This window comes from Mytilus californianus, unplaced genomic scaffold (assembly GCF_021869535.1).
Source record: "Mytilus californianus isolate M0D057914Y unplaced genomic scaffold, xbMytCali1.0.p SCAF_2, whole genome shotgun sequence".
In the NCBI taxonomy this organism is placed as follows: domain Eukaryota; kingdom Metazoa; phylum Mollusca; class Bivalvia; order Mytilida; family Mytilidae; genus Mytilus; species Mytilus californianus.
The window spans coordinates 106,187,434-106,211,595 of NW_026262668.1; the positions used below are offsets into that span (position 1 = coordinate 106,187,434).

The window sequence follows — 24,162 nt, forward strand, 5'->3', positions numbered from 1 at the left end:
ATGTTTTTTCTTGAATACCAGATAGTGGCTAATGATGATAATAAAATGTGATATCCTAAAAATGTACAGCAGTATAATTTAACTTTATATTTCTAGAAACGTAAGTACCAAGACATTTAGGAATTCCTCAGAATTCCAGGTACCTTATTTTAGTAAAATACTTATATTTAATTAATTGTTAACTGTCAGAAATTAAACAAAAATGTAACCCCTGTTGAAAATTTTGCGAAACAATGACTTTTTTCCTAAAATCTAAAAGTGTCCTTAATTTCCCCAAGAATACCATTGAACAGTTTACGAACTGGTTGATGGTTTGAGCTGAAATACAAACAGTATCTGACTGTAAGGTCTGAACTGTGTGCATTAGGAAATTTGATACTCCGTAGAACCAGAATTGTAGTACCTTCATCAAAAGAAGATATCGAAGTAAGAGATAGAGATCAAGAACGTAAAGAAAAGGGAAAATGTATTCTGATGAAAGCGAAATGCAATTAAAAAGTCCGTTAGAACCGGGTAATAAAGTTCTTATGAAACAGAACAAGGATAACAAGTTGTCAACTACGTTTCATTTTAAGCCGTTAATTCTATTGGAGAAGAATGGGAACAGTGTTTTAATTCAATTTCAGGCGGACAATTTTATCATCTAAATAATTCCAAAAAATTAAAAGTAATTAGTTTTCATAAATCAAAATCTAGATGTATTAGTAATATAACCATTATAAACATTTGATTTCTCTAATGACAGTAAAGCACAACGATGATTATTTCATATGATGTAAGTAACTTACCGGAAATAGTTTGAAGATGAACAGTTTTTGTTTCTGACAACCATTTTGTCTGTCATAATTAAAGATAGGAAAACTAACATTCTGTAAGTACTGGGAAAACAGGGTTATGAAAAATACCGTCCTGTAATATAAAACAGCAACAATGAAGGATTATATAAATACGAATTTTGTTATAAAATAAATAACAATGAAAAACTTTACAAAACAAGATTGTTATCAATGATCTTAAATCATTAAATATACAGTAAAGGTAGTTTCAATGAACTGCCACACCAAGTAATTTTATTTCGAGTATAAACAGTATAAATAAAGTACTCACGTAAGAGCAATATACCACTGAGTGGAGGCAAACTCATATGCTGCTGGAAATAATGCCAATCCGATCAAACTAATGGTTGGAGCAATGGCCAAAGGACCAATATGAGGTAGCAAAAGACCCATGACTCCACTGAAACCAATTATAATTTGTGTCAAAGAGGCAATCATTATAGCACCCTGAACCTGAAATGTTGAAAACGGTTTGTTATTTTACGATAAATTAAATCATGCTATACGTTGTGCTAAAACGAAAAGAACAAAGTAAATCAGAAACTGACATGCAAGAAATTAAATTCAACCGTGACTGTGATGATTTATTCAAAACTACTCTTAACGGCGTTGAATATGCACACATGTCCCCTATAGAGAAGAAAACGCATATAGACCGATTGGTTACTGCTATTTTAACACCCAAGATGGCGGCAGACTCAAATATTACCTTAAAGTAAAATTTCCCAACAGTTAAAGAAACTAGATATTTCAAGAGATCAAATTAAAAAAAACAATATTTAAAGCAATAAAGCAATAACCAAAAACACAATTTAATTAAATAGAAAAACAACTGTATAAGCTTTATAAAAGAATCAAAAGACATACTTCTCTCAATCGTCCATGCCAGATTTCTCTGTGCTCATCACTACCAACAGCTATGGTAACGTTGTCGTCTACAATAAATATCCTATATTTGAGTAAGAACAAGCAATAAGAATGATATTTTACAGTAAGGAATGTTACGAAAACAACAATGAACGGATATGCCAAGAAATAATTATTGTTTTGCTTGATATTATTCATGTTCGTTGTTGAAATAAAGAATCATGTAAAGTGATATGCAGTTTAATATAAGGAGATGTAGTATTATCTCCAGACAACAGTCCACCAAAGAGCACAGGACGGGGATTTTAACAACTACAAGTCATCCATCGTGAACCTATTATGGCAGTGATATAAATCGTTGAATATGTCTTAACCTCGCATGCACATCTTGTGCAGTAAAATTGGTACCTTTAAAGTTATTAACATAGATCCAAAAAACACAAAACGATAGAGAGTGGTGGTATTGTAGTATGCTCCAATGAACTTGTCAATCAATTCGAAGTTTTATTACGTACATATTACCCAGTTTCTTTATTAAGGAATTGTTTGATATTTGGTTGAACTTTATAATATTGAGTTGTACCATGCATGTACTAGTAAGCGATTTTTTTATATACGCCAGTTGGTCACTTCCTGTTCGACGATACTTTTATGTTTTAACATCAACTGAGCATGGAATTTTTCGCCATTGTCTTATAACGAGCAGGAGTATACTTTTTCTTTTATATATTCCTAGTCTGTACACAAATTTTCTCTATGCATTGTACGATATAGGGCATATTTTGCACTGCTCATAAAAAACGACTTCAATGTAGAACGTTCGATTACAATGTAAGAAGGCATAGTCAACGGCACTTGTCTCTCAGAGACAAGTGCCTGTGGTCATAGTTTCTAATTAAAAGCTGTGTGCAAGTCATCAGTACCTATGAACACACTTACAAACGCTTCATTTAGTTTTGCTGTACATGTAACTAGGTTCTTTTGTTTGTTAAACCTGTACTAAAGTGTAAAATGATACTGCTGAGTGATTTCAATGTGCATTAGTCTCTGTACTTTTTGATATCAGCTAAAAAGCGCTTAAGTACATCTAGTAATATTCCTGTCATACGTAAAGTACCTTGTCAGTGGTTGTTGTCAATTATGTCTCAATGTATTTTCTATTCCTTTTGTCATTTTTTTTTTTTGTCTCTTGAGGAAAATGGAAGCACTTTTTCGGTAGTCTCTGACAAAATTTATTCAATGTCCGTCTTAATTCAAGACGATTTAGACTTTGCCATACAAGCAAATGTGTCTGTCTGTTGATCTCGAGATTTCTTTCAGGTTTTTGTGAAGTTGGACTGCTAACTATATGACATATGCCCTACGTACTATTGTATTCATATGTTAATCCCTGAGATGATTTTTTTTTCATTGCTGTTTACATCACGATGACCGTGAGGGCATTCTGATGTATTGTTGTCGACGAGATTTCTACTTACGTAACTTTCGTGTTTGACTGGTAACTAATCTATATACGCGGACATTATCGAGTGCAAAATAACATTCCTTATCGCTTGATTAAATTCATTTCTTCAATGAATACTAATAAAAAATATTTTTGTTTAGAACATAATTTAATAATATGAAAATGTTTTGTCGTTAGAAATATATATATAAGTAAAAAATCATTGATAATATCTATGCACACGTACAGAAAATTTGTGTTAACGAATGCGGAAGAATGTCTGTTCTGTTCAGGTGTGTACCTCCGTTTATATTCGAAGCACTCCACTTATCGGATGAGCAATCTTAAAATATTTACTTAACCGAAAAAGCGGATATCTTTATATTTACAATATGATAGAATATAATTCAAAAATTAAATTAGTTAAGGTGAATTAAATAAGGGTTTATAATGTCTTTGGTGCGTTCAAATATTAAAAGATATTAATAAAAATGGTATGTACACAGCACAAATTGCAGCAGTATGATTCAACTTTTTGCGGGAAAATATGAATGTCTGCTCAAATCCAATCTATTAGAAAAATCGAATTATTACAGAAGAGTGTCCACCATGCACTTGCACTGCACTATTATTAGAATAGTAGAATAGAATGATATGCAAATGGATGAAAATTATATATACATGTAACTGTTATATACAAACATTAATATACTATATATGTTGTGTAAAAAATTGTACAAATTATAATTTGTATTTTGACTTTGTAAAAATTGTAATTTGTACAAAATTTGACTGAAATTCACTTATAACTTGTAATGATTTATAGTACGGATTTTGTTATAAACAAGCATGGGTACGCATTATAGAATTCATATTCAATGACCATACAATAAACCTTATTTACAAAATACAAAAAATACCCCAATGGAGACAGGAAATGTAATTGTTACATCCATGTCAGTTAATCTGATAGTACGACAAAATTGGCCCAACTGACAATTCTGATAGTATTATAGAAGTTGGCCCCACTGACAATTCTGATAGTATAATAAAAGTTGGTCCCAGTGACAATTCTGATAGTATAAAAGAAATTGGCCCAAGTGACAAATCTGATAGTATAATACAAATTGGCCAGAGACAATTTTGATAATCATGAGCGTGTGCTGTCTGGACAACAGATTCCGGTGCATTACATTTGCGCGCATTATCAATACATTTGCGCGTAAAAATCTTTACTAATTTTAATACCTGTAAAATGAATTCGCGCACATTTAACCGAAACCTGCGAACAGTCGTATTTTTTAAAAGATCCAAGCCGAATATCTAAGCAAGAAAACGTAATGGAAATTATCAGAACTTGCTGTGGGGGGTGGGGGTCATGAATATCATTATACAAATTCCTCAGTATGATCGTGTCAAAAAGATCTTCGAGATATCTGAGGTGTACTATTTTAATCTTGAGAATAGGGTACCGCATTGTAACAGCTGTAGGACTTTTAACAGGATATTTATCATGAAGTCAAATTTAAGCTGTTAAGGACACATCTTAATTCTCAGCTACGATTCCTGAGCTTCAACTTTCGCTACGTGAAGCAGTTAATTTTTTTTTTTTTAAAAATGGTGAAGCACTTTTAAATGTAAATGTAAAAAGGAAAAGATGTTGTGCAATTCCCAATGCCATAATTCACTCGCATGCTCAAACAAATGATACAGAACTATTTTTGTATTTTTTAAATAAGGTTTATTGTGGGGTCATTGAATAAAGATTCTACCTTGTGTATCAATGTTTTTTATAACAAAATCCGTACTATAAATTATTGTACAAGTTATAATAAATTTTAGTCAAATTTTGTACAAATTGTAATTTGTACAAGCACTTTTTGTACAAATTACAATTTGTACAAAGTCAAAATACAAATAATAATTTGTACAAAAAAATTGTACAAATTATAATTTGTACAAAATGATAACTTGTACACAACATATACATGACGACAAACCAGAGTATATTATACAATTATAGCCTTTGTAGGAGGTCAATTCAAGGATATATTGACCTGAAAGAAGTATACTGACTGAGGACGAAGTCCGAGGTCGATATACTTCTTTGGGTCGATATATCCTGTATTGACCTCATAAATAGGCTATAATTGTTATATTATTAATTTCCGACCATATTTGTATCAAAATCGTCATTTGATTTTGTTGTAATTTTATAGATATCATACTGTGTCCTAGACATAACAACAGATTAGTTGTTATTTATTTTACTTTTTTGATGTTTTTTTTTTACATGTTATGTATTTGAAGATTTTTTTTCTTCAAATAATCGATCATAGATATTTTTTATAAAACTTTTAACAATATCATGAAATTCATAACATGACGTCACAAAGTATATCGGTTTTTAGATATTCTAAAAATAACCGTGCAATATGCTTTTTGCTGTGCAATATGCTTTTTGCTATCCGCCGTTTTCTCTCTACCTTCGAAAATATAGTTTAACATGTGACTATCCCTGAACGAATCAAATTAGTTAAAATATACGAATTAATAATATTGATTTGTATCACTACAATATAATAGTTATTACGGTGACGTTGAATTCCCTGTCATTTATTCATCATCCACGAACGAACTTGTCTCAGAAAAAAATATATATCTGTACATTAACCTCACTTTCAGGTATACAGATTTTTTTCTGAGACAAGTGCTTGTGACCATCCACAAGAACTTGCGGTCATCCGATGTTCAGTACTTTAGTACTTTGATTACAAATGTGAATATTTAGAAAATAAATCTAAAAGGTTTGTTAAACTTTTAACACCATTCAGTATCTTATTATAATGTATTTTTTCTTCTAATCAAATAATGACTGTCACCTTTTACCATAGAGCATTCCCCCATTTGTTCAAGTATAGCTGTGGTGGGTGCCAAAAACGCAAATGTAGCTCCCTGAATTATAGGCAACCTGTAAATAGATATGAACTATGATATAATATATTTTTACATAATAATATGACATGTGTAAATATGAAAACATAATTACATGGAAAATGACCTCACCACAAAGATGTATATGTAGAAGTTAAATTTCTGGGGAAAGCGTTGACGAATATTGAATTTCTAAATTTTCCAAAAAACTATGGGCAAAATGGGCAATTTAGGTAATATATTGACGTCAGTTTCCATTTGTTTATGACTTCACAATAACATTACAAATGACATTACGGCACTAAAGTGTCCAGATTATATCATTTATTGATCAATAGAATTCACATGATTATTTTTTCAGGGGACAAAAGATGGCTTTTATCATAGAAATCCTACTTTACCAAAGTCTATTAAAATTGATGCCTTGTGCCACCTATGAGCTTTTTAAAATTTCCTCATATGGTCACATATATGGCATCATTTTGTAGAATCTCAAAGTACACATTGGAAGCTTTTACACTGTGAATTGCTGTTAAGATTCAAGATCTTTTTTGAAAAAGCCTCGAGTATGAATTCAATTCCGGAGAAACTGGACATTGTGTGAAAAAGCGTTACGACGAAGTGATCCTTCCTCGTTCAATGAAATTATGCAGCAATTATCATTGTCACTATCTTTGATTTTCAATAATATCTAAATGCTACTCCTTAAGGTAGATCATAAGTATATACTTTTTGAGACAGAATTTTCTTATTCTTTGCCAAAAGGAAGATTTTACTATGCTTTTTTCAAAAATATAATAAAAAGTATGGGTCACCGTGCTATTTTCCAAGCTATGAGTCGTTGAAAATTGCCTAAATTTGGTTAGATTGTTCATGAAAAAACACATTTGTGTGCATAAAAAAAATTCTATGAGATAGAATTTTGAAATGAATTGCAAGAAGAAAGGTTTTATAATATGTTTTAAAAAAATAAAAAGAAAAAATGATGTCACCGAACTTGTTTTCTTGCTACAAGTAAAAATAAAAAAAATCCCTATCAGTCCAGTATATATTTTTTACTAAAAGAGTTATCTCCCCTTAAATGGCTTATTTGAAAAAAAAATATTCTCAAAACACAAAATTTGATATTTGTTTAAATATTTTAAATATCACAATAAATAACAAAGTTTTCTTTATATAAATAGACAATCTAACCATTAAATTGCAAATCTGTCTCCAAATTTGCAGATTTGGGCAAATAACTAGACCAATTTTGTACTGAGATTGTACAATCCAAGATGGCGGTATACCATGAATCTACCTTAAGTAGTCCAAATAATTATGACGTCTTGCAAGGCTATTTTAATTTTTTTTCTGTGACGCCTTCCTAGGCTATTTTATCATTTTTTTCTGTGACGCCTTCCTAGTCACAGAAAAAAAATCAAAATAGCCTTGCAAGACGTCATAATTATTTGGACTACTTAAGATGTTTGCGAGGTTGTCTTTATGGTTAATGCATACCTTTATTCAATTTGTTTACTCGTGTCTAATCAGTAGCATAATTTATTTTATTATCACTGAATCTTTACTGCTGCTTGCTGGTTTACTGTTAAGGTCCCGAAAGTACTATCACCCTATTCACCAGCCAGTGAGTCGGTACTGGCATGACTTTAATAACAACATTCAGTTTATAGATCAGAATTTTGCGGTGGAGTATCCAGATGTGACGGGATTGCTTCCCTTCATAAGTAGATACTTAGTCAGCCGTAAGCGGTCGATTGAAGGAAGTACTTCTTTAGCTCAGTCGGTATACGCGCTGCCTTGTAACACAGAGGTCCTGAGTTCGATTCCCGGAGGAGACAATGATGATTTTGTAAGAAGAATCATGCTCTCCGGTTTCACAGGATTTAAAAAAAAGGATCGCTATTACATAATAAGCAAAAGAAAAGATGGAGATATAACGATAAACAATTATGCATTTACACATTTGTTTTTATAAGGGAACACCTCCCTCTGAATCCATCACTGAAATGTCTAACGGTTGTTTGAAAACATAATAATTATATAACCAATTTCCGTTCATCTCTCGACAGATGACTATCATATAAAATTATATATTTTGCTGGTACATTTAACTTGCCAACCTAATACATTTTTCGGGGTTGGTTATATAAACAATATACATAGAGCTAGAGGTACAGAGAAAGCATGGACAGTTCTACTTACATCTTCGAATACGTACCTGATATTCATAGAGCAGATGTAAAGGAATGGTACAATGAGATTGTCAAACCACAAACGGATACTTACCTAATACCAAATGTGGTTTGTAAGAGGGTACTCAGCCCGGACATAAAGAATATCGTATTGATAAGCTGGCTGAGTCCAACACCGTCTTCTCCGATACATAAGGCTTGATACAGAACAAAAGGAACCGTTATTGTTGATCCAAATGCTGTTAAGTAGTGCTGAAAATGAATACTGCTTTATCAATAAAATATTAATAAGAAGTATGGTCGATTCCTGGTAAAATAACGGACCAAATAAGGTAAGTGAAGAAAGAGGATTTAAAAAAAAATATATAACTAAAGAGAGAAGATACAAAAGAGGCAATGAAAAACTTGTTGTTAAAAACCGACATCACCATGGCCAAAACGACGAAATGAAAAACTACCATAACAAAACAGTACAGAGAAAACTACAGATAGAGCAACACGATCCAATCAAATACATGGAGTGAACTAAGGTGCCCTTGAACGGTAATCATTGCAAGTGAAAATACGGTGATAAGTCGTATTCATCTGTGACTCAACTATTCCATAACGATCAACCAAATCATGATGGTGTATGTTAAACACGTAAAAGCGAAGGGAAGACTATTTTTTATCATTTTGAAGCCCTTGACACATTTGGTTCCTTGACAGGTGTCAGATGTGGAGCAGGATCTGCATACCCTTCCGGAGCACCAGAGATCCACCTGGTTTTTGGTGGGGTTCGTTTTGTTCAGTTTTAGTTTTCTATGTTGTGTTTTGTACACTGTTATTTGTCTTTTAGTCGTTTTATGTTTTTGCCATGGCATTTGTCAGTTCGTTTTCAATTTATGTGTTTGACTATCCCTTTATAATATTCCCCCTCTTTCTTGTTAGCAGTATCCCTCCATCAAGGAAATCTTTATAGGAAACGCAAGACCTGGAATATCATATAAACTTGGAGATATTTATCCCATGTGCAGGCAATCCTGGAATTTTGCTACACAGAAATGGGAAATTCGTAATGGGATAATTGAAACCATCTCTGTTGTAAAGTTAGGTCTTAACCGAACCCTCACTGCCAATTCAGAGATTTAAGTTAAAAGCAGACTTAACTGTATCTGTGGTATTCTTAATTTAAAGTTCATTTGGGTCGATGCTGTCAAAAGTGATCAAACTTTGAGTTATGACATTTCGCGGATATCATCTATATATAGCTGAGTTTGAAGTTGAATCATAATGCTAGATTCTTCCATTTTTTTCTCGAAAAGAACCTGTTTGAAGTAAGAATAAGGAACAAGTCTGCAAGCACTTGGTTCCTATTGTAGGCTGAAAAACGCGTCCCTAAACATAGCAAATATGTTGTCAATAAAAAGATCTGGGGCATGTTGGTTGTGTCAGTTTCAGGGAATTTCAAGTGTGAATAAGAGGGGTTTTTTAAACGGTGTGTTAGGTTTCTTCCTTAAAAACAGATATTTGTATCCACGTTGACCATTTTTTTTTTATAAAGCAATGTTAGACAAGTTTTTACAATCTGTCTTCTTCAAGTTTAGAATGGGGTTACTAAGTGTAAAGGGTAGATAAATCAAACGTTTTTTTTTACTATTACTCGAGGAGAGGGATTTATTCTTCTATTAGGTAATACTTGTACCACTGATCGATCTTTGATATAATATGTTTGTAAGAAACAAGAATTATTCGGTGTTATTGTTTGTTAAGACTTTTCTATAATTTGTAAAGGCGGGAAAATGTGCGTTTTTCAACGGATGCCTGTTTTATTTTTAAACTAACTGTACTACAAACCTGAAATCCTAATAATATACAGAGATACCATGGTGGAACATCTTCTACACCATACACTGGTTTGAAGCTATCAACTACGGACACGTCCTTTTCTTTACTGTCATTTGGTTGGATCTGCAATTCTACTTTCTCTACGACCGACTTTGAAATACAAAATAAAATATTTTAGCATTAAGAACAACCAGTTAAGACTAATGCTTTTATATGTTACGATAAAAATATACTATACCGTTATATTTTAGTTGGTGAGACTTGTATAATGAATAGGAAACATGTATTCTAAGAATTTTTCTTAAAAGCTTCAATTTGGACAGCCACGTGTAAAATAAATGTCACGATGTCCTGATGTTTCAGAACTGCAAAATAAATTTGATGGACAGGGGCAGAAATGTTGGCTTGCAACATGCCGCAACATGCCGCCTATGGACACCTCAGAGACTTGTTGAAATATATATATATATATATATATATATATATATGGACTATGCTACAGCCATGAAATTACAAGTTATACCAGGCTTTGGTTGGTTTTCCAATGCATTTTCATGATGTTGTCATGGGAAGCATATGCAGTCATGAATGTTTCATTAAAGGTCGAGGAACAGTAAATGAGCTATGTCACAGATTTGGGTAAAATTTGGCATACAACTTTTGCTCGTTGAACTATACATGAAAATGGGGAAAAAATGAATTTCTCACTCTTATTTTCTGAAATATGACTAATTGAATTCTTAAAAAATAGGCGAGCATTCGTATAGAAAGCACATAAACTGTTATCACAGAGATATGTCTCGCCTTTTTGTATTTTTGATAATGCAAATGTTGAAATTAGAATAGCAATACTTTAACATGTAAGTTATGCAAATATTCAAAGTCGATGGACCATGACTGAAGGTACATGGCTAAACAATCTCCATGGAATGAGATGTGCCAATGCTAATACAACTGCATACCAAATGCCATTGACTTATTATAAGTCGTTCCCTTTAAACAAACCTAAACACAAACATTAACTTGTAAACTATGTAAAAGTTTCAAAGTCAATGAACCATGATCAGGGGTGGGACTATATAATCTCCATGGAAACGATACTTGCAAATGCAAATAAATTTGCGTACCAAATATCATTGACTTAACATTAGCAGTTCATCTTAAACTGATCAAATCCCAAACTAATACATGTAAACTGAGCAAAAGTTTCAAAGTAAATAGACCATGACTGAGGGGGCGGGGTCAAATATTCTCCATGGAAATAAGATATGCTAATGCTTATACAACTGAACACCAATTAATATTGGCCTACCACTAATGGTTCCCATTGAACTGACCTAATCACAAACTAATACATGTAAACTTCGCAAAATTTTTAGTCTATAGACCTTGACTAAGGGGGCGGAGCAGAATAATCTCCATGGAAATGAGATGTGCCAATGCTTATACAACTGCATACCAAATAGCATTGACCTACCACTAGTGGTTCCCCATAAATTGACCTAATCACAAACTAATACATGTAAACGATGCAAAGTTTCAAAGTCAATAGACCTTGACTGAGAGAGCGGGCCCAAATAATCTCCATGGGAATGAGATATGCCAATGCTTTATACAACTGCATACCAAATATCATTGACCTACCACTAGTGGTTCACCATAAATTGACCTAACCACAAACTAATACATGTAAACTATGAAAAGTTTCAAAGTCAATAGACCTTGACTGAGGGGGTGGGGCCAAATAATCTCCATGGTAATGAGATGTGCCAATGCTAATACAACTGCATACCAAATATCACTGACCTACCACTAGTGGTATACCATGAACTAGACCTAATCACAAACTTATACATTGTTGACGCCGCCGCCGCCGACGCCGGAAACAGCATACCTATGTCTCGCTTTTTGACTCCCGTCAAGGCGAGACAATAAAATCGGCCAAAAAACGTTCTTAAATTTGTCTTAAAATCATCAAATTTACAATTTAGATTTATAGATTTGTCTTAAACAACTATTAGTTGTTGATATATAAATTTTAGTTTTAAAGATACTAAGTTATCATACTAGTTTGTAGTGAAAAACGTAAAAAAATCGACGTTTTATGACCTACAACGATTATTTCGACGTTTTGTGGTATTTTTTTACCTAGATAAGAACACAATTTTGAATGATGTATACCGTTAAAACGAAGTCGGTGACCCTATTATTATTTTACATCATTAAAATGGAAATGTATGTACCAACAACATATAGTTTTTAAAGAAAAATTTATGGATTTGAAAATGGAGATTGATAGATTTAAAGACAAATTTAAGAACGTTTTTCGGCGATTTGATGTGCCTTCTATACAAATATTCACCTTTTTTGGAAGATTTCAATCACTATTATTTCAGAATATAAAAGAGATAAATGCATAATTTTTTCGATATTCAGTTAAAGTTCAACGAACCAAAGTTGTATGCAAATTTTAACAAAATTTGTGTCATAGCTCATTTACTGTAACCTGACCTTAATAAGAAATAACATTTGATTTTGGAACGCCATCCAATCAAAAGTACGTACTCTTATGAAACATAAATGTAATTATGATGTGAATCGGTTCGGCGGTCAGTATATAATCTGATTTCATGGGTTTTAAGTTACCGGGGATTTGGTAGTGATCACACCAGTGCACATCTATTATTTATAAGTTTAATTTGTAAAAGAATTTACTGTACTTTTCACAAAATTGTAGTAGATTAAAAGTATTTTGTCACAGTTGTCAGTGATTCTATCACGCACGGTTGTTTGATATAAAGGTATCACTGCGCAATTCAGTATCCGAGAAAAGTGTTGGTTTCTTAAACCTGTTGTTCAAGTATGTATGACTTGCAGGTCATGGTCTCTCAGATTTTGCAAAACATCTTTGTACAATATGAGAGAATTGCTTCAATTAAGTATGATTGATGTATCACTTTTTATTTCTAAAATAGGAACTCAAATCGTCCCTCCCCAAAATCAAATGGAGTTTCGCCGTCATTGCAGTTTTATATTTTGGAAGATTCTGTTTCTATTATTAGGCTATGAGTCACAAACTTAAATTGTATTCTCTCTTCTTTTTTTCTTTCTTTTTTTTTTGGGGGGGGGGGGGGGGGGGAGGGGGGAATTACGGTTAAATGACAAACAACTATAAGTATGTGGTATGATGGTCAATGACGAAAAATCCATAGACCAAAGGCCAAAAATATAACTATTACAGGTAATCGTACGGCCTTCAGGAATAATACCATCATTGTTTTCCCTTATAAGTCTTTGTTAGATTTGCCTTTTCAAAAAATTGTGCAGAATTTATCTTTTTTTTTTAATAAAGAAATACTTGGCATGAGTCAAACTGTATCCTGTCCAGTACTACAGACAAAATTTCACATAATATTTCATTGCATATAAGATAAAAACCATCACTGGAAGTAAACCAATCAAATTTTAACCCCTTTTTTCCTGTGTACAAGCTTTAGTAAGCATGTAGCCTCAAGTTTCCAAAATATTTTATAGAAACACCAAATAAAAAAGAATGGTGCTCTAAAACACACAAGATATACATTCATGACTCAGAATTTTTTTTCTGCAATGAAATGCAAGGGTTAATTTCATACAACTGTCAAATTCAAGGGAATGTTTTTTTCGACCCTTTTTGAATTTGGTGGTATTACACCTTCATCAATGAGCAAAACCCCTACCGTAGCCTCGGTGAACACCGCTCTGTTTACATTACACAAGCAAGGCAGCCCGTTTTAACAAAATTAGATGATTTTTGGGCCTCTCGTCTTTAGTTTCTGGTTAGAGTAAACTGTCTTCCCTTGCATGATACCTAATTCCGCTTGAAATTGAAAGATAGTGATACATGTCAAACAATATGCATAACTTAAGAAAAAAACTTTTACAAATTCAGTCCTCTGGAAATGTATATATAATTGCAAACACTAAGTTATAACCAATATACTTGGAAAAGGTTCAACGAAACGAAGGCATCTTTTTAGACATTATTCATTTGCACAAACACATTTACATTAAATGGATATGGCATGATTAAATACAAAAATAAAATCAAAGGAATGCACATTTAGCAATTCTAAAAGGTCGGAATAAAGATTATTAGACAAGTCTTTTTTGGTAATCGTTATCCTTTCACCAGAACCTGGGTTTGCAGAAAAGGAGCGTAATTGACAGTAATGATCAAATTAGCGCCGAGCTTACTGTGGTGGCGATATTTTAAACGATTTTATGCCAAAAAAATTGATATCTTTTCGTATCAAAAAGGGGTACCACATCTTACACTGCCACTGGGCGATCAGTTTAATTGGGAAATTAAAATATTATTATAAATTGTAAGACGAAATGTGATTCTTATTTTACAAAACTGTATTATCGTATAATATATCGTTATTATATATCGTTTATATAACGGATGTATCACACATGATATCACTTCTGCGGCTGTATGAGAATGAAGATAAAATTGAGAATGGAAATGGTGAATGTGTCAAAGAGAAAACAACCCGACTGAAGAGCAGAAAACAGCCGAAGACCACCAATGGGTCTTCAACACAGCGAGAAAATCCCGCACCCGGAGGCGGGCTTCAGTTGGACCCTAAACAAAAATGTGTACTACAGTTCAGTGAAAATGGACGTCATACTAAACTCCAAAACATATAAATGAACTAAAATTAAAAAACATACAAGACTAACAAAGGCCAGATGCTCCTGACTTGGGACAGGCGCAAAAATGCGGCAGGGTTAAACATGTTTTGTGAGATCTCAACCCTCCCCTTATACCTCTAGCCAATGTAGAATAAATAAACACACAGCAATACGCACAGTAAAACTCAGTTTAAAAGAAGTCCGAGTCCGATGTCAGAATAGGTAACAAAAGAAACTAAGCATAATGACAATGATACATAAATTAACAAAGGACTACTAGCAGTTACTGACATGCCAGCTCCAGACCTCAATTAAACTGATTGAAAGATTATGTCTTCATCATATGAAAATCAAGCACAATCCCTCCCATTAGGGGTTTAGTATCATACCATCATAAAATATATGAGAAGAACATAACACATATCATGCCAACAACTGGTTTTAGAATAAATATGTTTCTTTCCGATGCAAAGACTCTATGAGTGAATCAATATTAATACCAAAATATGCAATCTTAAATGACCTGACAACAGTATCGTAACTATATCCCTTCTGAATAAGTCTGTTTAAAGGTTTGGTTAGCTTTTGAGGTGAATGTCGACATTTTTGTGCTTTGTATAGAATATTACCATAAAAGATTGGATGTGAAATACCTGAACGTATAAAATGTCTGCATGTTGATTTATATTCACGAATGATGTCCTTGTACCGATGATAAAATTTAGTAAATGTTTTGACTAGTTTGTGATATCAAAAACCCTGGTGTAATAATTTTTCAGTAATACAGAGATTTCTTCCGTTAAAATCAAACACGTTGTTACATACACGAACGAATCAAACAAGTTGAGATATATAAACACCATAAGATGGTGACAAGGGAACGTTACCATCTAAAAATGGTTAATTAACAATAGGAAATGAAAAATCATCTCTTTTATCATAAGTTTTGGTTTTAAGCTTCCCGTTTACGATATAGATATCAGGATCCAGGAAAGGGCAGTGCTCATTGTTAGTATTAGATTTATATAAAGTCAGTTCAGCAGGATAAATCTCCTTAGTGTACATACTGAAGTCGTCATTATTGAGAGCCAATATATCATCCAAATATCTAAAAGTGTTATTAAATTTTTGTATCAGTTGTTGTTTCGAAGGGTCCTTGCTGATTTTAGTCATAAATTGTAACTCATAACAATACAGAAACAGGTCCGCAATAAGTGGTGCACATTCAGTCCCCATTGGAATTCCGATAACTTGACGATATACGGAATCTCCTTAGCGAACAAAAATGTTATCTAGTACAAATTCAAGGGCAGTTATAGTATCAAAGCAGGTCCAATTGACATAGTTCTTTTGTTTGTTGTTACTAAAAAATGACCTAAAACAGTTTAAACATATATATTCGCATTGTATATATGATCACGTGTTTAAGTTTGCCTTTAAATGATTGATTGTTGTTTGCTTAACGTCCAGTGGCTTATGTTTTATGCATGTTTAGGACGATATTATTACTTTAATCTCTGTTTGACAAAACCTTACAATACTACTGCCTTACAGTATTACACCTGTGTGTATTCTAAACTTCTCCGGTGGTTTACGTGATTTTATAAAGGAATAGCCAGTTTATCATATGGTATGAAGGAACAGCCAGTTTATCATATTGTATGAAAGAAAAGCCAGTGTTTCACGTGATTTTATGAAGGAATAGCCAGTTTATCATATTGTATGAAGGAACAGCCAGTGTATCACATTTTATGAGGGAATAGTCAGTACATCACATTTTATGAGGGGACAGCCAGTGTATCATATTTTATGACGGGACAGCTAGTGTATCTCATTTGATAAGGAAACAGCCAGTGTCATCATATTTCATGAGGGGACAGCCAGTGTATCACATTTTACTAGGGAGTAGCCAGTGTATCATATCATATGAAGGGACAGCCAGTAGTGAATCACATTTTATCAGGGTATCATATTTTATTAGGTAAAAGATGCAATTAAAGTCTTGTAGTTAACATAAATAATCATATACGAACTTCAGATATTTCAATCGAAAAAAAATCTTTATATGTTCATGATGTTCCAAAGTATCCATTGATATTCTTAATATCAGAACTAGAAGCTAGATCATTACAGTACACTATTAAATTCAACTCCCCTTTAGTTTTTTTTTATTCATCATAAACGGACAAATCGTGATTGAAAACGTTATGATGCAAATGTCAGATCACGAGGGATTTCGTCTATCTCTGCGGGTTATGTCGATCAATCGGCGTTTATTAGATGGCGATAGTAGCACCATAGATGTATAAACCCATAGATGGGTTGATAATCTATGTAGCACACACTTATGACGTCAATGTTGCATAATATTCAAACATTTTATTACATCTGTGAATTAGCATATAAGCAATCTTACAATCATTTATCCGTATGCGTTTATCTAATCAAAGTACTGAAGTACTGAACATCGGATGAGCGCAAGTTCTGGTGGATGGTCACAAGCACTTGTCTCAGAAAAAAAATCACATCTCTTTACCTGAAAGTTAGGTTAAGGTACATAGATATAGTTTTACCTTAACCTGAGACAGTTCCTGTGTGGATGATGAATAACTGACAGGGAATTCAACCTCACCGTAATAATTATTATAATTGTAGTGATATAATCTTTTGTTATCAGTATACTCTGGTTTGTTGTTATATATTATATTAATATTTGTACACCAGTTAATTAGGCAAATTTTCATCCATTTATATATCATTCTATTCTACTATTCTAATGATAGTGCAGTGCAAGTGCATGGTGGACACTCTTCTATAATAATTCGTTTTTCTAATAGATTGAATTTGAGTAGGCATTCATATTTTCCCGCTTTTGTTGCAAAACGTTCTCGAGATATTCTTCCGCATGCGTTAACACAAATTTTCGGTATCCATGATTTTTATTGATATATATATATATTCCTCACGACAAAACATTTTCATACATTTATCTATGTTCTTAGAAATTATTTTCATGATCATTTATTGATGAAATTAGTATATAACTAGCGATAAGGAATGTTATTTTGCACTCGATAATATCCGCGTAATTATACGAAATACGTTCGGTTATCAGTCAAACGGCAAGGAAATTTCTGCGGCAACATAACACCGGTATGACCTCACAAGGTCACATCCGCTGTAAAAAAGCATTTTAAATGCGAGTCTGAATGGGGTTTACAGAATAGATTAATGGCAAAAAAAAACTTTTACATGAGAGCCTGAATGGGGTTTACAGAATAGAAAATAATGGCAAAAAAATCTAGAGGCTCTAAAGAGCTTGTGTCGCTCACCTAGGTCAATGTACATCTTCAAATATTTGGCTTAAAGCGTTCCTGATGAAGATAAATCCAGAAAAGCGCTTCGGAAGCATGAAATTCATAACGTTTTGTTTTCATTTTTTTCAACAACGGACACTAGCCATTATTGTGGGCTAGAAAAATTAATGACAAAAATCATTTTTTTTTTTTTTTATTTATCTTGTATTGCTGATTATTTTTTTCTACTAAGGGTTTCTCTCTATCTTCTTTAGTTTTGCCCAAAACACAAAAAAGAGTCATTAAAGGATAATTACTCTGATTATGAGTTAACTCACGATTTCAGCCATATTTACTTGTTTCTAGATCTTGTCTTGCTGATCATTTTGCTATTTAAAGTGTCTCTGTACCTATTATACACTACAAAAGTCAAAAAGACCAATTTTTGTCTGAATTTGCATGCATTTTCACTCGACATTCTTTCTTTGTCTGAATTATTTTTAAAAATTCTTAACATATTATGAATTTGTCTAATAAGGTTCTTGATTTTTCGTGACAAGTGTCTTGACAGTATTAAAATTGTCTTGACAGTATTAAAATTGTCTAAAAATTTCTTAACACTTTCTGTATCATCTGATAAGTCTTGATTAGTCTCGACCAATTCTTGACTGTCTTGAATTTGTCTCGATCAGTCTTGACATATTCTTGACATTCTTAATAATGTCTGAATATGTCTTGACATATTCTTGACATTCTTAATAATGTCTGAATATGTCTTGACACATTCTTGACAGTCTTAAAGCTGTCTGAATATATCTCGACACATTCTCTATTGCTGTACTCATTTTTATTATCGCTAAACTAAACTTAGAAGAATCAAGGATTTGTAGTAAGATACCCTTTGGGTGCACCTATGTGGAAAACCCCGAATGACCCCCCATGTAGTTTAATTTTGATTTATTTTTTATTAAACGTTTAATTAAATTGTTTCACTTGGAATATATGTCGAAGTTACAGACAAACAGCATTTGAGATTTTTGCCGGTCAAAAAACTGCCAGTCAAATTTGCTTTACTAAAATGGGTGACTTGAGGCAGTTTTGGTTAAATCTGGTTAAATTGGCCCAGTAGTTTCAGAGGAGAAGATCTTTGTACAAGTTAACGGACGACGACGACGGATTTGTTTTACAAAAATTGAAACATCAGTGATGTTTGTTCATCAGCTGAGTCATCTTGATAAATCTTTTCAACAACTGTCTACACCTACATATATCTGTGGGATTTAATCGAAAAGAATGATGTAACATATTTTTTCCCATAACACTTATCTTACTCTATTTAAGAAATATTAAAATGTTTCGTCGGTAAAAGATACCTTGAGTGCTGTAAGATTATTCAAACGAAATTCTTTGTGGTCTTCTTTTAAAATGTTCGAATTAGGGAGCTACCATTTGATTTTTATTGGGGGGCTAGGATGAAAAATGATGTCCTGCCTTTTTATTTTTCCCTCTTTTCGGTCCTGCCTTTTAATTTTTCACTCTATTCGGTCCTGCCTTTTTTTTTTTAGTTTATCCTGACTTTTTTATTTAACTAAACTATCATCCTGCCTTTTTAGCTCACCGGGGCCCGAAGGGCCCCATGTGAGCTTATGCCATCACTTGGCGTCCGTCGTCGTCCGTCGTCTGTCGTCGTAAACTATTTCAAAAATCTTCTCCTCTGAAACCACTGGGCCAAATAAATTCAAACTTTAACTAAATGTTCCTTAGGGTATTTAGTTTATAAATTGTATCCGAAGTTTTGATCCATCGACAAACATGGCCACCATGGCTAAAAATAGAACATAGGGGTGAAATGCAGTTTTTTACTTATATCTCAAAAACTAAAGCTTTTAGAGCAAATCTGACACGGGGTAAATTGTTCAATTGGTCAAGATCTATCAGCCCTGAAATTTACAGACGAATCAAACAACTCATTGTTGGGTTGCTGCCACTAAATTGGTAGTTTTAAGGAAATTTTGCAGTTTTTTGTTATTATCTTGAATATTATTATAGATAGATATAAACTGTGAACAGCAATAATGTTCAGCAAAGTAAGATCTACAAAAAAGTTGACATGACCAAAATTGTCAATTGACCCCTAAAGGAGTTATTGCCATTTAAAGACAATTTTACACAATTTGTTCATCAAGTTTGCTAACATTTAAAAATCTTCTCCTCTGAAACTACTGGGCCAAATACCTTCAAACTTCATCTAAATGTTCCTTAGGATATCTAGTTTATAAATTGTATCCAAAGTTTTAATCCATCGACAAACATGGCCGCCATGGCTAAAAATAGAACATAGGGGTCAAATGCAGTTTTTGGCTTATATCTCCAAAAGTAAAGCTTTTAGAGCAAATCTGACACGGGTAAAATTGTTCAATTTGTCAAGATCTATCAACCCTGAAATTTTCAGACAAATCGTACAACCCATTGTTGGGTTGTTGCCACTAAATTGGTAGTTTTGAGGAAATTTTGCAGTTTTTTGTTATTATCTTGAATATTATTATAGATAGATATAAACTGTAAACAGCAATAATGTTCAGCAAAGTAAGATCTACAGAAAAGTTAAATGACCAAATTTGTCAATTGACCCCTTAAGGAGTTATTGCCCTTTAAAGACAATTTTACCCAATGTGTTCATCAAGTTTGCTAACATTTAAAAATCTTTCTGAAACTATTGTGCCTAATACTTCTTAACTTTGAATGAATGTTCCTTTAGGAATCTAGTTTATGAATTGTATCTGAAATTTTGATCAATCAACAAACATGGGCGCCATGGCTAAAAATAGAACATAGGGGTGAAATGCAGTTTTTGGCTTATATCTCAGAAACTAAAGCATTTAGAGCAAATCTGACATGGGGTAAAAATGTTCAAAAGGTCAAGATCTATCAGCCCTGAAATTTTCAGACACACCGAACAACCCATTGTTTGGTTACTGCCACTAAATTGGTTGTTTTAAGGAAATTTTGCAGTTTATGGTTATTATTGTCGAGCCTTTGACTTTAGTCGAAAAAGCGAGACATAGCAATCCTACATTCCGTCGGCATCGGCGGCGGCGGCGGCGGCGGCGTCCACAAATATTCACTCTATGGTTAAAGTTTTTGAAATTTTAATAACTTTCTAAAACTATCCTGGATTTCTACCAAACTTGGACAGAAGCTTGTTTATGATCATAAGATAGTATCCAGAAGTAAATTTTGTAAAAATAAAATTCTATTTTTTCCGTATTTTACTTATAAATGGACTTAGTTTTTCTGCCGGGAAATATTACATTCACTCTGGTTAAAGTTTTTAAAATTTTAATAACTTTCTTAAACTATCCTGGATTTCTACCAAACTTGGACAGAAGCTTGTTTATGATCATAAGATATTATCCAGAAGTAAATTTTGTAAAAAAATAAATCAATTTTTTCCTTATTTTACTTTTAAATGGACTTAGATATTCTGCCAGGAAACAACACATTCACTTTGTGGTTAAAGTTTTTAAAATTTTAATAACTTTCTTATACTATTTTGGATTTGTACCAAACTTGAACAGAAGCTTTTTTATGATCAAAAGCTAGTATCTAGAAGGAAATTTTGTAAAAAAATAAATCCATTTTTTCCGTATTTTACTTTTAAATGGACTTAGATTTTCTGCCAAGAAACAACACATTCACTTTGTGGTTAAAGTTTTTAAAATTTTAATAACTTTCTTATTCTATTTTGGATTTGTACCAAACTTGGACAAGAGCTTGTTTATGATCAAATGCTAGTATCTAGAAGGAAATTTTGTGTTCTTCCAGTTTACCAAACTTGGACAGAACCTTCTTACAATCAAAAGATAGTATCAAGAGGAATATTTTTATTGATTTACTTCCTCATTTTTGTTGAGCCTGCGATTAACAGAAAAAGTAGGCGAGACACTGGGTTCCGCGGAACCCTTACGAATTTTTTTGGATATTATTGAAGATAAAGATAAACTGTAAACTGTAAACAACAAAAAATGTTCAGCAAAGTAAGATCTACAAAAAAGTTTATATGACCAAAATTGTCAATTGACCCCTTAAGGAGTTATTGCCCTTTAAGGACAATTTTACACAAGATGTTTTATGTTTTTTAACTTTAAAAATCTTCTCAAATGAATCTAGTATAAATTTTGTATTTCATTTCCTTGTACGTCAAGAAACATAGACACTATGGCTAAAAAGCAAAAAAAATCATTGAAAGATTTAAGCAAAAAAAAATAACAGGTGAGCGATTCAGGCTCTTGAGAGCCTCTTGTTTTTTGCAAATAATCTCATCCTGCCTTTTTTTTACTCAAAATTCCTATCCTGTCTATTTTTTTCAAATTTCATCCTAGCCCCCCCCCCCCCCCCCCCCCCATAAAAAGCCTGTGTCGCTCACCTGATTCTACTTTGGTTTTGGAAATCATGTAAAAATAGATTAAAATCATAACAGATACCCTAATAATGAGTGAGGCCAAATTTGGTTTAATATTGGTCCTGTAATTTAATAAAAAATCCTGGTGGCCATCTTAAACAGTAAATCGGCAACAAAGAAACAACACTTAATCAGCACCTCATAAGAAACATTTATGCAATGTTTTGGTTTCATTCCATTCAGTGCACCTCTAGAAGAAGCATTTGTATGTATTTCCCATAGGGTCTTATGTTAAAAGAAGTCCCCCCATTGGCTGCCATCATGGATAAGGATCAGCTTCAAAGTAACAAAACTTAGTCAGCACCTCCTAAGGAACATTCATGCCATGTTTGGTTTCAATCCATTCAGTATGTGGTTCTCTAAAAGAAGACATTTGTATGTATTGTCCATAGGGTCCTTTGTTAAACATTGTCCCCATCTGGCAGCCATCATGGATGAAGGATCAGCTTCATAGTAACAACACTTGGTCAGCACCTCATAAGGAACATTCATGATATGTTTGGTTTCATTGCATTCAGTGGTTCTCTAAAAGAAGACATTTGTATGTATTTCCCATAGGGTCCTATGTTAAACTAAGTCCCCCGCTGGCTGCCATCTTGGATGATGGATCGGCTTCATAGTAACAACACTTGGTCAGCACCTCATAAGGAACATTCATGCTATGTTTGGTTTCATTGCATTCAGTGGTTCTCTAAAAGAAGACATTTGTATGTATTTCCCATAGGGTCCTATGTTAAACTAAGTCCCCCACTGGATGCCATCTTGGATGATGGATCAGCTTCAAAGTAACAACACTTGGTCAGCACCTCATAAGGAACATTCTTGCCATGTTTGGTTTCATTCCATTCAATGGTTCTCTAAAAGAAGACGTTTGTATGTATTTCCCATAGGGTCCTATGTTAAACTAAGTCCCCCGCTGGCAGCCATCTTGGATTATGGATCGGCTTCAAAGTAACAACACTCGGTCAGCACCTCATAAGGAACATTCATGCCATGTTTGGTTTCATTCCTTTCAGTGGTTCTCTAAAAGAAGACATTTGTATGTATTTCTCATAGGGTCCCATGTTAAACTAAGTCCCCTGCAGGCGGCCATCTTGGATTATGGATCGGCTTCAAAGTAACAACACTCTGTCAGCACCTCATAAGAAACATTCATGCCATGTTTGGTTTCATTCACTTCAGTGGTTCTCTAAAAGAAGACATTTGTATGTATTTCCCATAGGGTCCAATGTTAAACTAAGTCCCCTGCTGGCGGCCATCTTGGATTATGGATCAGCTTCATAGTAACAACACTTGGTCAGCACCTCATAAGGAACATTCATGCCATGTTTGGTTTCATTCCATTCAGTGGTTCTCTAAAAGAAGACATTTGTATGTATTTCCCATAGGGTCCTATGTTAAACTAAGTCCCCCTCTGGCGGCCATCTTGGATTATGGATCGGCTTCAAAGTAACAACACTCGGTCAGCACCTCATAAGAAACATTCATGCCATGTTTGATTTCATTCCATTCAGTGGTTCTCTAAAAGAAGACATTTGTATGTATTTCCCATAGTGTCCTATGTTAAACTAAGTCCCCCGCTGGCGGCCATCTTGGATGATGGATCCGCTACAAAGTAACA

General features: G+C 33.3%; 2 protein-coding genes across 8 annotated transcripts in view; both read right to left on the minus strand.

Moving 5' to 3' along the window:
* LOC127728532 (E3 ubiquitin-protein ligase TRIM33-like) overlaps positions 1–24,162 on the minus strand; it is a 316,221-nt gene that overhangs the window by 102,457 nt on the left and 189,602 nt on the right. The window lies entirely within an intron of this gene.
* The window catches only part of LOC127728518 (solute carrier family 23 member 2-like), a 68,398-nt gene that overhangs the window by 20,020 nt on the left and 24,216 nt on the right, over positions 1–24,162 (minus strand). For all 3 annotated transcript variants that reach the window (XM_052235937.1, XM_052235936.1, XM_052235935.1), the window contains exons 3-8: positions 10,113–10,253; positions 8,371–8,528; positions 6,030–6,118; positions 1,704–1,771; positions 1,108–1,289; positions 789–909 (exon numbers count right to left, since the gene is read on the minus strand). In XM_052235937.1, the coding sequence (XP_052091897.1) occupies positions 789–909; positions 1,108–1,289; positions 1,704–1,771; positions 6,030–6,118; positions 8,371–8,528; positions 10,113–10,253 (759 nt within the window). The remainder of the gene's footprint in view (positions 1–788; positions 910–1,107; positions 1,290–1,703; positions 1,772–6,029; positions 6,119–8,370; positions 8,529–10,112; positions 10,254–24,162) is intronic.